The sequence below is a fragment of the Channa argus genome, chromosome 6 (assembly GCF_033026475.1).
Source record: "Channa argus isolate prfri chromosome 6, Channa argus male v1.0, whole genome shotgun sequence".
Taxonomy (NCBI): domain Eukaryota; kingdom Metazoa; phylum Chordata; class Actinopteri; order Anabantiformes; family Channidae; genus Channa; species Channa argus.
In genome coordinates, this window is record NC_090202.1 from 13828651 (window position 1) to 13845548 (window position 16898).

The following is a 16898-nucleotide window of genomic DNA, read 5'->3' on the forward strand; positions in this document are numbered from 1 at the left end:
AGGAGGGGCAAATGGAAGGAAAATGTTGTTAAACAGATTATCATAAAGAAGGAAGAAACATAATGTCTCAGCATGTTGTGAAGTGTGCCAGAGCTGAACTGAGGTAGGCTTATTAGCATTTCTTCTGCCCTGTTCTGTCCAAGCGCTCTCAACCCAGTCACCTACACACATGTGCCTTTATAATAACATATAAATAATAACAATGACAAAATAAATAGCAATAAAACATGTTCTTTTCAAAAATCAGCTACACCTTTGGAGAGAATTCCTTTATATAGGTTAGCTTCAGTTTGTGTTACATTCACCTGGAGTTGCGTCAGTCCTAATACAAAAAAAAAACTATACACGGACCTTGTTTTCTGTAACTATGGGGATATTTGCAGAAAACTAACACTTGAGATTTATGCTTTGCATTTATAAAAGTTAGTAATAGTTTAATTTTAGTGTTTCATGCCAGTGATGAGCACAGTGTGCAACCATCTTTGGCAAATCAGTACGAGGTCTTAACGTAATTCAAAACACTAATGGCACTCAAGTGTGAAATTGCAGGAAAAACAGTGCAAACTCATTGGAGGGACATAAAATGTGTCACTTTTATGGTTTGTCAGGAGGAAATACATTTAAATCCCTGTTATACGAACAGAAGATAAATCAATGCCATATTGTCAGTCACAAAGTGGCAATACTCCTTGAAGATATATTTGAATTGGGTCTATAAAGGGTATATTAAGGTCTCCACTGAACCCTTTCAACAGATATTTTTTACAAATTTGTAAATGTTGCATTTAATTAACATAGCAACATATTTTCTGTATGTACAAGAGGTTAAGCTGTGTGCCAAGAAGCAAAATACTCATCTGAAGTTTGTCTGTATAAGCTGGACTCAGAAAACACTAATCAATACCTTGCAGGTTGTTTCACTGCTCTGAGCACTGAGCACCGAGACTAATAATCACTGTGATGATTATCGATAAACCCCTAAATTTTGTGACCTGCTCACAAAGCTATTGATTTCAAAAACAATACACCACTAACACCCCCCCCACACACACACATACACACACACACACACACACAACAAAAAAGGTAGACAGGAAAGCAATAAAGTAACCACACACACATACGCAGGACATAATAAATAGCATCATTTAGGGCTTTAATATCAGGCCAACCCTTTGGGCCATAGCACTTTATAACAGGATCAACACTAAGGACACACACACCAACAGACACACACACACACACACACGCATACACAGGATCCCTTCATTAGAAGTGCTTTAGTTATGCCTATTAGGATTCCCCTCCTCTTTCCTATTTCCTCCTCCCTCTCTTTCACTGCAGCTGGCGGGAGAGAGCCCCTGCTGGTCTTTGTGCATGTGTGTGTGTCCTTGTATCTGTATTGTGCGCATCTGTGAGCATGTGTGTCTCCTCTGGCCTCCTACCACCTATGGAGCCGTCCATTACCGAGTGCCCCTGGCTACAGGCCTGATGTGGAACCTGGGGAAAAACTAGGGAGCCTCTGCAGGTAGGATGAGGGACTGAGGGCTGAGTAGAGGCCCCAGGGTGGGCCTAGAGACTGTGATGGATGGAGATGTGACTCAAGGGCCGGCTAAGGCCAAAAGAGCAAACCCATGGCTAGTAGCATAGCATGAATGTGCACAAACACATGGGAAATAACAAGGTATAGGATACACACAACTCCACACTGAATGCATGCTGAGTGCACATACATGAAGGGAAAAGGACATACACACCCAAATCCACATAAATGTCCTGAAGCAGTGGCACTTAATAAGATTTTTTGTGTTGATGTAAAAAAAAAAAAGATGGATAGAAGGCTACAAAGAGGAAATGGATTCAAGGAAAGGTGGTAGATATGGCACAAGCTTTGTCAAGAATAATCAATCTTTCTTGGATTAAAAACTTATATATATGTATAAAACATTTTAATTATGCGCGCATTTACACAAAATCACACATGCACATAGACAGCAAAGCATCTGTGATTGAGAGTGTTTGACATCGCGACTGTATTGGTCATGACAGTGGCGCCAACCCAGCAATGGCCCAGTCGTGCGAGTAACAACCAAACCCATCTTTAATCTGATAATCTTAAAACAAATGTCTCTGCTTTGTGAAATTTCTTACCTTTTTAATTCAAAAATGCATCTGCGGAACATCTGATCGAGTTAGACTAGGTGATTTGTTTAAGACTACAGAGTGCTTACAGACGCAGGGGTGAGATAGGAGGGACAGCCAGACACAGCTTTGGATGCACCATCCATCATAAACACAAACAAGACATTAATACTAGCTGGTGTATGTGTGTGTTTGAGTGTGTTTGTGAAGTGATTGTTGTGGCGGTGGGGATGTTTGAGCCAAAACTTTTTTAGAATTTTTTTTAGGTTCAAAAACCCATCAGCCTAAAATGCAACTACAGACGTCGACCAAGTTATGATTCTAATAGGCATGTACAAACTGAAGCACATTAAATGGATAGAAGCATAGACATAAATATTTTAATTAAATTAACGGAGGCACAAACACACACTCACAAGGACACACACATATCCTGTGGTTCTGGAGTTACCCCAAGGGCTTGTTCTGTGCAGAGGTCAAAGTTTAACTAGGACTAGCTTGTTTAAACGCTGCTCTCCTGGAAACTATGGGGGATTTTCTGCCCCCAGGGTCTGTGAATGTGAGTGCTCTGGTGGAGCTGACTCAACGACAGGTGCAAGTGTAATGGGGGTGAATGGAGAGGGGGTACGGACAAGTGATCAATTTCAAATAAGCTTTGTAATACTGTTTATATTACTCAAGGGTAGAAGTGTTAAGATGATGATACATGGAAAGCTTTTGTAAAGCTGATGGAGGCCAAACTGCCTACAGCTCCAAGGCAGCACGAGAGCCATTTAGTTTGGATATTAATCGGTAAGACTTAAAGATGCAGCATGTTTCTGGGCAAAACTCCTTAATTAGTCATTTGTGCGCATTTGTTTCCTAAAATAAATAAATGTCGTGCCTAAATTATTATAACCAATTAACAGAAGTAAAGCTACTGCAGAAAGAAGGATGTAAAATATTGCAACAATGATGATGCTCTAACTTTACATGTACAACTAAAAGACAAAATATATTCATTCATGGTTTAAAATCCAATTTTTGCAACTACATTAGTTACATTCCAGGTAACACATAAATAAAAATGTGACCGCAAACAAAACCACCTTGACAAAGGTATTAAAAAGTAGTGAACCTAACAACTGCCACCGACATTCTGTTAAACCACTGGGACTGCTTTTATGTAGAAAATGTAACTGTTGTCTGTCAGACTGGTTTGTTTGAGACGGGGCAGTTTAAAGAGGAGGGTTAGACTCACTTCATCTAATCAGGGGGCAGAAACATCTTTCATCCATTTCTCTGATTTATAGATAGCCAGGAAACTTGACAGAATATAAGAGTTTTGGGGCCATGTTTGTAATTCAGCTCAGACCACTATGAGTGAGACTTGTTAAGTACTGTTGTTGCAATGCACATATCAGTGCAACAACTTTGCACTGATATGACGGTTGGGGTTTGGCTAGCAGGGTGTGTAACATACCAGCCTCCAGCAGCATGCGGACAGTCCGTGGGTCATCAGCCAGGGTGGCATAATGAAGTGCTGTGCATCCACGGAAGCCAGCCCTGCTGCTGAGCCTGCTGCTGAATTCATCCTCCCTGGAAACCAGAACTGCAGGGACAGAAAGCAGCAGACAAGGAAAGATGCGAAAGAGATATGAGAGAGAGTATTTTCATTTTTGCACTGACAAATGCTCACAATAGGACTGTTGGGAACATGGTTCGTGTGTGACGAAGTTTAAATTCCTTGTCGTGTGACAACAGGCAAACAATGCCAGTTTTATTAGGTTCAAATTTAAAAAAGGGAGATACACTAATTTCTCAAAAATGGAAACAAGACACCATGGCTACAGCTCCAGCATGAGAAGCAAATATAAAACTCCCTGAAAATAAAAAACATTAGAAAAAAAAAAATAAATAAATACAAAAGAAGCATTTTTTAAAAATCAGTCAATAGTAAGATTCCAGAAATGTTGACATTCATTACACAGCAGACTACATAATTCTCTTTCCTGTTTCCAGCTTTCCAAGAGTTGCTCATTTTCACAGATTTGAGCCTAACTGTCCAACATGATCTGAATAATGCAAGTTGTGGTTTAGGATCTTTTTTTCTGTGTTCCTCACTAATAATAGAAATAGTCTATCATTCTCTCCTTACATCTCTTTTTCATAAAAGCACTCATCTCGTGCCACTTCTTCATCATCCATTTTTATTTTTCCGCCTCCTTCTCCTCCACCCTTTCAGTATCCATCAATTCCTTTCATCACTTCACCCTCTTCCTCCTTCCCCACTCCCTCTATCCCAATAACTTTGTCTCATCCATTTCCTGGCTTCCTGTCCTCTCCCTCCCTCAACATCCCACCCATTTCCATCTTACGCTTCCTCTCAGTATCACCCCCCTCCAAACATCCACATTTTCCTTCTTCTCCTCCATTTCTAACCTCTACCTCACTCCGTCCTCCTTCAGCTCACTTTCTTTCACTGCTTCCCTCTTTCCCTTCATCAGTCTTTCCCTTCCTTCTTCCATCCATCCCACTCTTTTTCTCTATCTTTCTGACAGTCTCTTTCTGCAGTGTCTGTGTGTGCATCTTATGTGTGCGCGTTTGTGTGTGTGGGAGAGACAGGGCGGGATAATCATAGCTAACTCAATAAAGCGTCGCACAAGCCCCCCTAGCCCATCCATCAGCGTGCATCTGGGAAACGCTTCCCCACGCTGCACTGGCCCCACGTGGACCCAAAACTGACAGCCATATAAATGTCTGCAATATACATATCCCATATAAATATGTCTGCAGAAATCCAACATAGACTCTCTCTGTGTGTGTGTGTGTGTGTGCCTGTGCAACCCTATGAGAGCATTTGTGTGTGACTGAGTGTGCAGCTCAAAAACACACACACACTTTTCACAGAACATAAAAAATAAATAACACACACAAAATGAAATATGTACATATATGCAAATATTTATGCAAATTATAATATCTTATAATATCACATTCTACACTTAGGAATTGTGTAATATAAAAATCACAAACAAACACGTGACGAATAATGCAAAGACACACACAGTCACAAAACAGTTTTTTTTTTTTTTTTTTTTTTTTACCTTCCAGTGAGTGGATGCCTTTCTCCCGTGAGGTGTCATAAACATTGTTAAAGTGATCTCCAGCATTTAGGTCAGCACCAGCTTCAAGCAGAATCTTCACCACACTGGAGAATTACAAAAAATAGATATCCACATTTATATGCAGTACACGTGATTATCACATCTAAAAATCTGTGTTTTGTGCAAATACACACAGACAAGTACTTTATTTTCACAGTACTAAGCCAGCATATTGATGGTTAGTATATTACTGCCAGTAAATGAGACATTTAAAAAAATGTTGTTGGTGTTCCAATGTTGGAATTTAACCTGTATTCAGATCCAATAATGTGGAGCTTTTTTACAATAGCTAAGGATCACAAAGGTTGTCACCCAAACCCTGGTTCAGAATAGAGTTTACCTCTAACCAAGTCAGGAGGCAGAACTCCTTTACAGTTATTCAGTACATGACTTTGAAGCCTGACTACTGGTTGATAAAGACACAAAGGGAACATGTTCTTTCTTGACATGCTTGTACTGTCTTTTAATAGCAAGCAAATAAATAAATAAATAAATGGGTAATGGGTCCTGAAATGATATATTAGTGCAGGCCCCATCAAGTGTGTCCATCATTCGGTCGGTTACTAAAGTCACAAAACTAACTGGATTTGAAATGAAACATATTGTCACCAATGTAATTGAATTTCTCGACCGACCACAACTATGTCACCCATTTCACCTCCAGTTCCAGTTCGTCTTGTTATAGTGAATAAACTCTAAAGGCCACTTCTCTCTCACTTTGCAACATGTACATATGATGTACAATGAAGGGGCAAGGGTCAGGTCTGTTTCCGGCGTTGTTTGTGGGGGGCGTGTGTGTAGTTCTTCATTGGAGCGTACCGCCTTATAGAACAAACACAAGTACCTCGGCAACCCCACTCACTGTGACCCAACGGACATTCCAGGTACTGTCTCTCCGTCTACAGAACACATGTAACATTTACCACCGCAAACATGAATGATGGCTTTGACATTGAGACTCAGACATGCACATGAATACACACAAACACCCAAGAGCTAGTGAGCGCGTCTTCGTTGAATGAAAAATAGAATGGAGGCAATGGCCCAAACATGAACCCTGCCAGTGTGCTGCTGGCTGTCATTAAACCTGTTTCTATGTAATGTGGCCTGGTAAGGAGTGATGGATTACTTTCAGCTAAGTGGGTATTGCCTGAAAGGGCTTAAATGGAGCAAAATGGCTATTCATGTGACGATGAGGTAGACTGGTATTTTAGAGCAACTATGTGCTCTAAACCGCACCATGTCCCGTGTGACATGTGACTAGGCTACAGCTTCCCTTTAGGATAGCATGTGCTCTTAAAGATCATTACTGACAGAAGACAGGAGCTCACAAACATATAGTCAGCTTTGATATCAGACTAAACAAAAACAGATTATAAAAATCAATAACCCTATGTAGTGATCATGCTGGTGAGATGATATCATATGATTCATTAAAATGTTTTCAAAAACAGTTCGAAATACCTGAAAGTTAAAAAAGGAAACTAAACTACAATGCAGACAACTGTGAATAAATAATCAAAATGCAATAAAAATGTGGCAAGCTAACATTTCGGAAAACCTGACCAAACTTTGGTTGTTTGTATCTTCAGTACAGAATACATATGTTCTCAGGCCGAGGCTGAGAACAGCCTAGCCAGATCTTTGTCTCTGACCTTACTGAGGGCCTATAAAAGGACTATCGGGGGGTCTCCTTTTGTTACTGTATCACTGTGGCTGGGGGTGGCAGGGGGGATGTGACCCACAGAGGGCTCTCCTCTCACCCTTGTAAGCACTTCTACAAACACGTTGATGTATCCTTCCCAGACACATACAGATGCACACAAAACTGTGGTTGGTCACACGAGGCTGTGCAGGGCTGTGTGAAGAAATTAGATGGTCTGAAAAGGGTTAATGGCATTAGAAAGGTAAACATGAAGTGGTAAAGAGAGGAAAAGTGCAGAAAGGAGGTGGAGGAGAAGGAGGAGGCATGGATGAACGAAGGGAAGTGCAGCTAAAAGATAAAAGATTTAATTACACAGCACAGTGGTAAAACTAATGAGCTTTAGAAAACACTTTATAGTTTTACTAATCAACTGATGATCAAGTTGCTAACTTTATTTAGGACGTTTAACAAGAGAGTTGCACCACTAATCTGAGGCCATCTGAGGCACACAGGTTAACATGGTTAAATTCAGATTTTAAAGGACTGGGTAAAAAAAATTAAATTATAGACTTCTTGCCTTCCTTTCTAAAAGATAAACTTACATTTATAGATAAACTAAGTCATAATCAGCATTCAATAAGGAGGTGTCATCTCTAGCATCTTGCCAGCCATGGGTCTGGTCTCAATCTTCTGAGTTTCTCGCATAAAAAGTCAACATGCCCTGTGCTATGCAGCCTTTGCTGGGTGGGTTAATACTCATCTTTAAAACTTCACCAATAGAGCTGAGGGGGTCAGGTTCATGCTCAAAGACACTACAACATAATGGATGTTTGACGTGTGTGCCGCCGATTAATGTACCAGACGCCCACATCCTTCTGCTTTTATTTGCAAAAGCTGGAGTAACTGTCAGTTATCATTTACAGCAACATGTTGATGCTGAAGCTGGTAGAATTCCTATTGGTGTTTCTGCTGGAGGCTGGTGTTAGTTTCTTATCTTGCCCTGAAGGGATGACAGGAAACAGACACTTCCGTCTCCTTTGTGCTTTAATAGACACCCGAGTCGAACTGACCATCCATGTCTCTGACCACCTGGCCCAGATGTTGGACCTCACTTGACCTCATCTCACCTGCTGCTGGTCAGATAGATGAGTAGAGGTTTACTTTCCTTTTTTATTTAAAAAAAAATGTTTTTAATCAATGTATTTTATGTAAAGGCATCAAATATGTTTAAAAGACCTAAATAATGAGGCAATATTTCAGTTTATACACAAAATGTTCACCATACTTTGAACATAGAGAACTCAGAAGTAACTGTGTATTTAAAACGAAATTGTCCAATTAACTTGGTTTGGGTGTAAAATAGACTTTGTGTCTATTGGACTATACAGAGAGTACATGTAAGAAACAAAGATATCACATATGTGGTAACTTATTCTGTTTGCCCATCATCTGTTGTATTGTGATCTGATGATTATAGTGTTTCACTAAAAGTTCTCTGGTGATTTCCAGCTAATCCCAGTCCCAAACCCCTAATCCCACTCCACATCACTCTCTCTCCACTGTTGAGCTTTTCTCTGGCTCCCTTTCCCTGGAAGCCACTCATTCTTTCATTCCTCTGCTTTCCCTGGTTTCTGCCCCATTTCCACCCATCGGATCATTTGGCCGACAGGTTCGATATTCAACAGGCGTCTCACTCGGCCGAGCACTCATTGTGCACGTGAATGCAGCAAGGGAGGGACAGAGGGAGAAAAAGAGAAATGGAGATGGGTATTGTGTGTTAAAGAGTGCAAATAGTGGGCCAGGCCCTGCACCTCCCTAAACTTAGCCCTACATCAAAGCTAAGCAAACACCCCCCCCAATGTCTTACCCTTAATTCTTACACACTCTGTTCCACCCCAGATTCTTGATTCACACAGCCACAACTCGACCCCTGAACATGGACCGCCAAGGCCGCCTGGTGAACACAACACCTCTAAAGAGTCAGGACAATCATAGTTTCCACTGAAATGTGGCAAAACTTTCTATCTCTTAAAGGACGCCTTCATTGATACTGACCTTGCTTCTTTTGGATCTAGTTTATTAAGCACATGTAAATAAATGTCAATAAACTTCCCTCTGACTTTCCCATGTTAAAATATCTCTCTTCTTCTAGCTGAAAATTGCCTCCAGATGACATCACTTGGAGGAACCTACGATTCAGAATATGTCGTCTCATTCCTCACACTATGGTGCTTATAATCACAGTCAACCTGCCTTTCCATAGCTCCTCCAGATGAAACAATCTGAACTACCAATTATAAAAATAAAAATAATAATAATAAATAAATAAAATTTAATTGTGAAAAAATGGGTAATGTCATCTGGAGGAGTTTTTCAGCCAGAAGCACAGAAATATTTTAATACAGGGAAGCCAGAGGATAGTTTAAATGCATTATGGTACATTTACACCCTTGTGGTACATTTAAAGTTGCCCTTTAAAACACAGTTACCACTTCTGGTCAAGAACACATAAACACAGTAAGCAGAGGGCTGGAAGAATTCAACAATAAGATCCTTGCTGATCTTCTAGCTAAAGGCTAGAACTTGTGAACATGAGTGATGTTCCTTGTGTTTTCACTTAACAGCTGCAAATAAAGTTGTGTGGGGCTGAGTAATAGGCAGTTGGCCTGTAAGATATTTGGTATAAACTCTTGCCTGCCTGCCTGCCTGCCTGCCCGTGTGTGTGTGTATGTTTGTGTGTGTGTGTGTGTGTGTGCGTGCTTGCGCGTGTAGAACAGAGATGTGTGAGTGATATGTGCGAGTCGATGTTCTGTCTTCCCTGCAGCAGTGACGGCTCACTGGGGGGTTGGAAGTCGGGATTAAACACAGAGGAGTGTCAGTGCCTTGCTGAGTTATAACACTCATAACACACACACACACACACATACACAGCAGTGAAGTGACACACATACAAATGATGAACAAATACAGAGACACATACAAGTGAATTTGTATCCAAAAACAGTTGACAGAGAGACGACACATCATTAAACATGACATGAGACATTATCGAATTACACGTCAACAATCACTCAGCTTGTGCTGTGTAAAGATACTACGGTTGAACATCACCAAGTTTTAAGCTTGTGATCATACATTATTTGTCTCTGAAAATGTTTTAATAACAGTTAATCATACAGTAATTTGTATAATTAATTATGCATATCATACATTGCGAACAGTCCTCTACAGTTTCTTGTTTTGTCGAAGATCACATACTGTTCCATTTTCAAAAATAAAAAAGACAACAATCTCATATTTTAGGAGCAGGAACTGGTAAATATTTGGCATTTTTCTCTGTGTATGACTTAAAATAAATAACAAAACAAACTAACACAGCAGTTATTAATTACTCCCTCAAATATGTTGAAAACATTGCTTTCTCTATAGCAATGTTACAGTATGTAGTTCTATTTAGGTTGCACCATTCTAAATTTAAAATATTGTTACTGATTTAAAGTAAAGCTTGTTTTAAGCCCTTTTCAAATTCTCATGGGCTCATGAGGCCCTTAAGCAAAAAAAGTGACCACATCGTTCTGTTGAGAAAAAAGCCTTGTAAATTGGATTTGGCCTGGCCTTAACCTCTGCCCCTCTTTGTGTTGTGTGTGTTCTTGAGTCCAGGAGGCTAATTTAATTTCTTTGACAGAGAGATGGGGGAATGGGTAAAGACCGTCTGTCAATCTGAAAGTTGCACTTTGCACTTCTGAAGACCTACTGTAACAACTGGCGCAGCAACAAGACATATGCTCACACACTAACTCATGCAGAAAGCTGCTCAATCCCAAAACAATAAATTAATGCTGTGCTCACCAGGGAAAAGGTCTTAGAATGGTAAAACGTGATTTGTTTAGTGGATTTAACAGAAGGAAAGACACGCTGACCTGTGCTGTCTATTCATGGCAGCCACCATGAGAGCGGTCCAACCGAGACGGTGGCGGTGATTTGGGTCCACTCCCTCTTTTAATAGCCTTGTGGAAAGAACAAAAGAGGAAGTGGTTATGCTGTGACTTTGGCGTCAACATAAAAATTAGTATGTTGCAGATTTTCAGTTTAGTACTGCTTTCAAGATGCTACAACAAATATTTGTTCATATATAAAAAAAAGATGAGCACATCTTGTGGCTGGCCAGCTGGTTGTGTGACTGTATCAAGTACGATGCCTTGTTGGAGCCACCAACATGATAGCAGCATATGATCACGTCTTTGTCTTTCTCTCCAGCCACAAACTTGCTTCTTGACCACTTAATGTGTCAGTGTGTAAGCCAGGTGTGTGTTGTGTTTTCTGCCCGAGGGTATGACGTCTAGTACTGAAGTGGCATAGTCTGCAGTGTGTGTGGGTATAAGTGATCAGTCTGTCATCTCACGTATTGAGCGCACAGACACAGAGTGTGTTTACAGTCAACACAGAGTCCTCCGTCTGGCCTGGACTGTGCTCAGATGCTCTGTTTTCACTGCCTGGGCTGCAGAGTTGGGGCAGTGAAAAAAAGACATGCATCCCAACTTTCCAGGGTGTAGTACTTATTTTACAGTTACATCTAAACAGAACAAAACGTGTATCCTGTCCAGCCAATATTGCCTGCTCCTCACAAATAACATTTCAGTGTAGTATTCTTTTAAATCTAAATGTGCTGAATGTACTGTACTGGACATTGCTGGTATTCATCAACAACCCCCTTTACATGACAACACAGAGGCTGCATACTGTATGTGACAGAACATGAGCTTCTTGTTATCACTCTGATGCTAAATCAATCATTGTCCAACATTTCAGCACACATTATCAGTTATAGAAACTGTTCGAAAAGGAGTCGTCTACTCTCTCAATCGCCTTTCAGCAGACACACCCCGACATTTTACCACTTAGACTACAAACTCAACCAAAGCCCTTAACACATCTGTGACCTGCTGACTGGTGGTCTCACTGCACTCTCACCTACACCATCTGCCACATGGGCACAGGTAACCCAAGCCAGCAAATGGAGACACACATGGATAAACACATGTTGGCGCACACCTAAAAGCATGAACTTGGGATACTAATGTCCAACAACACACAGAGGACACAACAAATATCTGCCAATAAAAATTATGTACGCTTGTTTTTTTCCAAGTGCTGAGCAGTGTGACTAGCAGAAAATCTGGCTGTATATGCTGTATTTAAACAAGAGTACAGGTAGGTTCTTTGGTGTTTTGCTGTCACAAAGAGATTTATGCAACAAAGGTTCAGGTTCATGAAGTCTTGCATGTTTCTGACTGCAGAGTGTGCATTCCTGTCTCAGCCTCCTTCTGTAAGTTTTGTAATGTGATAATCAGCAAGACAGATGGAACACAGAAGTACTACAGACTTGGTAAAGTGCTTTCTCTCTCCCTCACACACAGAAAACAAACAAAAAAAAACTCTACTCACATGGCATACTTGTTCAGGTTTACTGGCTTTGAGTGTGCAGGGAAATTGTAGAAGACTTTATTTACGTTTAGGATCAGGCTCAGCATGTTTGATATTATTTTGTTTTGAAAATTCAAAAAAGGTAATGCAATGGTGAAAGATATAAAAAAAATAATTAAAAATAATAATAAATAAATCAAGGCATACTGAAAAAAAGATGTGACATCCATCCTGTAATCACCCCCCCACCCACACACACACAAAAAAAACCATACAGGTGGCCCTCTACTTCCATCTAGTGTTTAGTGGCAGAACCACAAGTACATGTTCTAAAACTGGGCTTCCATAACCACAAATGAGAAAATATATATTCACGTGTTAAGTATATAGGTCTGTGAAATGTGCACTTCATATTTGATATATATTAGGTACTGTGGACATAATAAGGGTCAGAAAGTTTTTTTGAAATGTGTATTTGTTTCTGTGCTTGTGCTGTGGTTGTTATGAGCTCTCTTAATATATGTATAAGGTGTGTGCTTGTTACTAAAAAACTAAACACCTGGCCAGATCCTGACTGTTGTTGGTCCTTGCTGCCTCCAGAAGAGCATCTCCTTGTCACAGAAAAAACAGAATGATACAGAGAAATTACTCAAGGACAATACAACAAAGTTGTACATATTATCAAATCAGGGATATGTTACAACAGTTTTTCTGAAGAACAATATCCTAATTTTGATCTAACTGATATGAACATGTGTATGTGGTGTTGGTGGATGAGTCATAGCTATAACTAGCCACAAATGTCAGTTATAATAGCTGATGTAATACAGCGACGACAGATTATCTACCTTTGTTACCAGAGTCTTTCTTCAGGCAGAAGGCCACTGCTGCAGCCGACAGCACACCGGCAGTGGCCACTGCTGCCCTGCTGGTTCCTCCAGTAGTCCCCCGACCCTCACCTTCTTCACTCTCCTCCCAGTACCGACTGTTTTTACGCCCCCTGCTGGCGAGCGCCGCCCAGGACCTGCGGCGGTTCTCCATGTTGGACAGCCATCTAGGGGCGAGGTGGTGGTACTGCACCGACGGGGTCAGACCGGTACTCGCGATTTCTTCAGCCAAAATCCCCCTTCTGGAGACCCGGGAAGTGGACACGATGGGGTTTTGGTTGTTCTCCGCCAGCGTGACACTAGAGCCCTGGCATGAGGTACCGCTTGCGCTGGTCTGGAGAACGCGTGTGCATGGAGAAAGGCTACGCGACCTTCGCGCAATTAGCCTGGTGGGAACAGACGATAACATGGCGATAAACTCACCGAAAACGAAGCGAGCAATGTAATCCCCAGTGTGACAGTAATCTCAGAGGGAAATGAAGGCCATACAGTCCGGAGATACAATCCTAATCCCAATGTAACTGCAGATGTACCTCACTTAGTAACCATCGGATCAAAACCAGTGAGACGAAAACAACCGCTTCACCTCATTGCAGCGTGGATGTCACTAGAATTCGCGGTGCATTCTGGGAAATGTTGTTTTACTGGAAACTTCTGCTTTAAACGACACGTTAGAAATGTTTTTTAAATACCTTTGTACTCGCTAATATTAAGTTTAACTGAAAGAGTCACTGATCTTTTTTAATGGTTTGTAGTAGGCAAAGTGTTGTAGTGAGACCAACAGTGCCTATGATCAAATAGGCTAACCTTTTGCCCATGCATACTGCAGCTAATGGTTTATTCTGGTGTTTTACAGGTGTTTTATTCGTCAAACCTTTCACCTTTACCAGTAAATTGTTACAATATTAAATAGCTGTACGTAGTGACGAAGTACCATTCTTACAATAAGTGGCAAGAAAGGTATCTTTTCTAACTTTGGCCTGAGGTTGCAGTCTCAATGGCCTAACAGCGCATCAGAGGTGTTTTCATGGTGCTTTTGTTGATACTCCCTTTGTACAAATACTGTTACTTTTCTCAAAATCACCATGACAAAAATGTGATGAGACAAGCTGTTGTTTTGTCACAGTGCATGATCTTGATATCAAGGCCGCCAGGTGGCATCGAAGCACAACCGGGTTGTTTTGCTTTTTCTCCATGATCAGGGCCGTGACAGCTTAATGTCATCATCAGTTTCACAATAAGCACAATTTTGAGAACAGGACACTATAGCAACACATCTGTGAATAAACCCGAATCAGTCTGAAAAAACAACGTTCAAAGCTTTGGTTGCGGCATAGGGATTTCATGCACACGTTGCAACACTGTGAACACAATTTGTGATAGACTGTTTTAACAATCATGGATTTTATTTTCTCAGTGGGAGAAAAACTGGTGAAACACAGTAGGCTACTACTGGATGGAGGGCAGTCCCATCAGAACTGTCTCCCCTGGCTCCTTATCGGCTTCCTTTTCCTGTCAAAGTCTTGACACTGCTACTCAGTCCTTGCATTTTGTTCAAATGCTTTAAACCTCCTTCGCCTCAATGTGACCCTATCTTGCCTATCTAGTAATGCACCTATTGTTGCTTTGGACTTGGTTTGCTTTATTGTGAGATGAAAAAAAAAACTAAAACCAAAACAGGAAACAGGAAACAGGAAAAAAATATTTGTCATTGTAGAAAAGCCAATGCAATAAATGTAATAATTCTTTAATCATAAAGACTAAGGGATCCTTCAAGGCAGGGCTATGCCTGTATCTCGGAGTGGAGGAGATGCACTGTATGAATGTGTAACTTCCTGCACAAGAAACATAGTTTGATATGTTTGATGATAACATAATAGCTTGTCTTTAAAGTCACGGTGGAGCTACATTTTAAGAGTATCTTTATACCTTGTTTTATATCCTGTAAAGCAAACTGATATAAGTTGATGGATAAAAACATTGCTTAATTTCATGGGAAAGATGCTGGGATGACATTTAAAAACACATTCCTGCTACTTGTATAGTGAAAGTACTATTAAGGACAAAGTGTAACAAAAAATGATCAAAGAAAATTGGGTTAAAAATACCATTTTGTTGTGACTAAAACATAATTAAAGCAGACCTGATATTGTGTGTCTTGAAACAGTAAGCTAATCAAAACAGCTTAGCCAACATAAGTGAAAATGAGCCAGCATGTATATGGTGGAGCAGTGTAACAGACTCATCTAAACACAATGCAACTGTAATTTATGTTTTTGATATAATTTTACTGAACAGTCTCACATTGTGATTAACTACATCTGTGCTTTTGCTGCTAGGAAATGTCATTATGTCTGGAATAAAAAAAAGTCTGGTGCAGAATGTTGAATTCCTGGCATGAGCACAGTTTTTATATACAGAACCCATAAAAATACTATAAAAAATAATAACTTATAAATAATAAATTATAATAATTTGAAATACAGGCAACAAGATTACATCACACAAGACTCTTTCACTAGTTGAACAAGATGAGTTTGTTCATGTTTCGAAGATTTGTCGAATAATTGTGCTGAGGTAGCACCACCAGTTCACCAGTAGATATTTTGCACCAGTAGATATTTTGAATGTTTTAATTTCTGAATTACTCTTTTGCGATTTGTGTTGGCAGATGGACTGCCTAGTTTGTGTTTATGTATTTTGGTGTAGTTTCTTTTTTAGGTGCGACCCCTTTTTTTAAGGTATTTTGCTCAAAACTATTTATAGTTTGAAATCACTATGTGCTGTTTTGCCTCTTGGAGTAATTATTTGACTACGCCTAGTACCATCATGGAACTTTGTAAGCCATTAATACAGTATATAAGGGTTAGGGTTAGGGTTAGGCTCTGGCTTGAGTTAGACTGTAGTCGATGGTTCTGTTCCACTAATCATTGCAATTTAATTCAGCAGTTAATTGTGTTTTTGTTTACACTTGTGTTTGACAAATGTTTGTTGTGAAACTTTAGCTTTTTCCAATGCAAATGTGACTCTTTGGTTGCCTATTTGTAAACTATTTTGATTACTTCAGTATTACAGTATTTTACAATTTGATCATAAAACAATGAAATGATCATAGTCAATGTTAGTTTTAGAGGTTAGAAAACCTAGAGGTTTTTTTTCACAGACATTCAGCAAAGTTATTGCAGCACAGGCACAGTGGCTATATGCAGGGAAGACTGAAGAGGCAGCTTCAGTAATCAGAAAACTGCATTGCTCTTACAATGAGTAAAGTCTATATGTACAAAATGTGGCTGTAGATGAACGTCACATAGATTATTAAGTGGGTAACCCACAAACTTCACTAAAATAATTGTCAAATATCACAAAATGAAGCATTTCTGCACAGCTCATCACATGCCTTTATATGATACTAAGAAGAAGAACTAAAGTGCACTTTAGATAATTTTGGCCTCAAGATGTCGTGAGAGCACCCACACATCAAATTGAGAGAGGGAGGCAGATATTGGACTTACACACTCCAAGACGAAAGTGGGGAGACTGGGAAAAGAGAAAATGACACAGCAGAATGTATGAAAAATACATGGAAAGCGCAAGGCAGACTGATTGTAACAAATATGCCCATACTCAAATATTGCATTACATAGAATTTTATTG

At 40.1% G+C, this 16898-nt stretch overlaps 1 protein-coding gene across 5 annotated transcripts in view; it reads right to left on the minus strand.

Moving 5' to 3' along the window:
* clpb (ClpB family mitochondrial disaggregase) overlaps nucleotides 1-13874 on the minus strand; it is a 28732-nt gene extending 14858 nt beyond the window's left edge. Inside the window, exons 1-5 of one of the 5 annotated variants that reach the window (XM_067507817.1) lie at nucleotides 13206-13874; nucleotides 12917-12965; nucleotides 10854-10940; nucleotides 5229-5332; nucleotides 3605-3733 (exon numbers count right to left, since the gene is read on the minus strand). In XM_067507817.1, coding sequence (XP_067363918.1) covers nucleotides 3605-3733; nucleotides 5229-5332; nucleotides 10854-10940; nucleotides 12917-12965; nucleotides 13206-13653 — 817 coding nt within the window. In that variant the 5' untranslated portion in view covers nucleotides 13654-13874. Of the gene's footprint in view, nucleotides 1-3604; nucleotides 3734-5228; nucleotides 5333-10853; nucleotides 10941-12916; nucleotides 12969-13205 lie in introns of all 5 variants that reach the window. The other 4 variants (XM_067507816.1, XM_067507820.1, XM_067507819.1 and 1 more) reach the window with 4 other exon arrangements.
* Between the last annotated feature and the right edge of the window lie 3024 nt (nucleotides 13875-16898).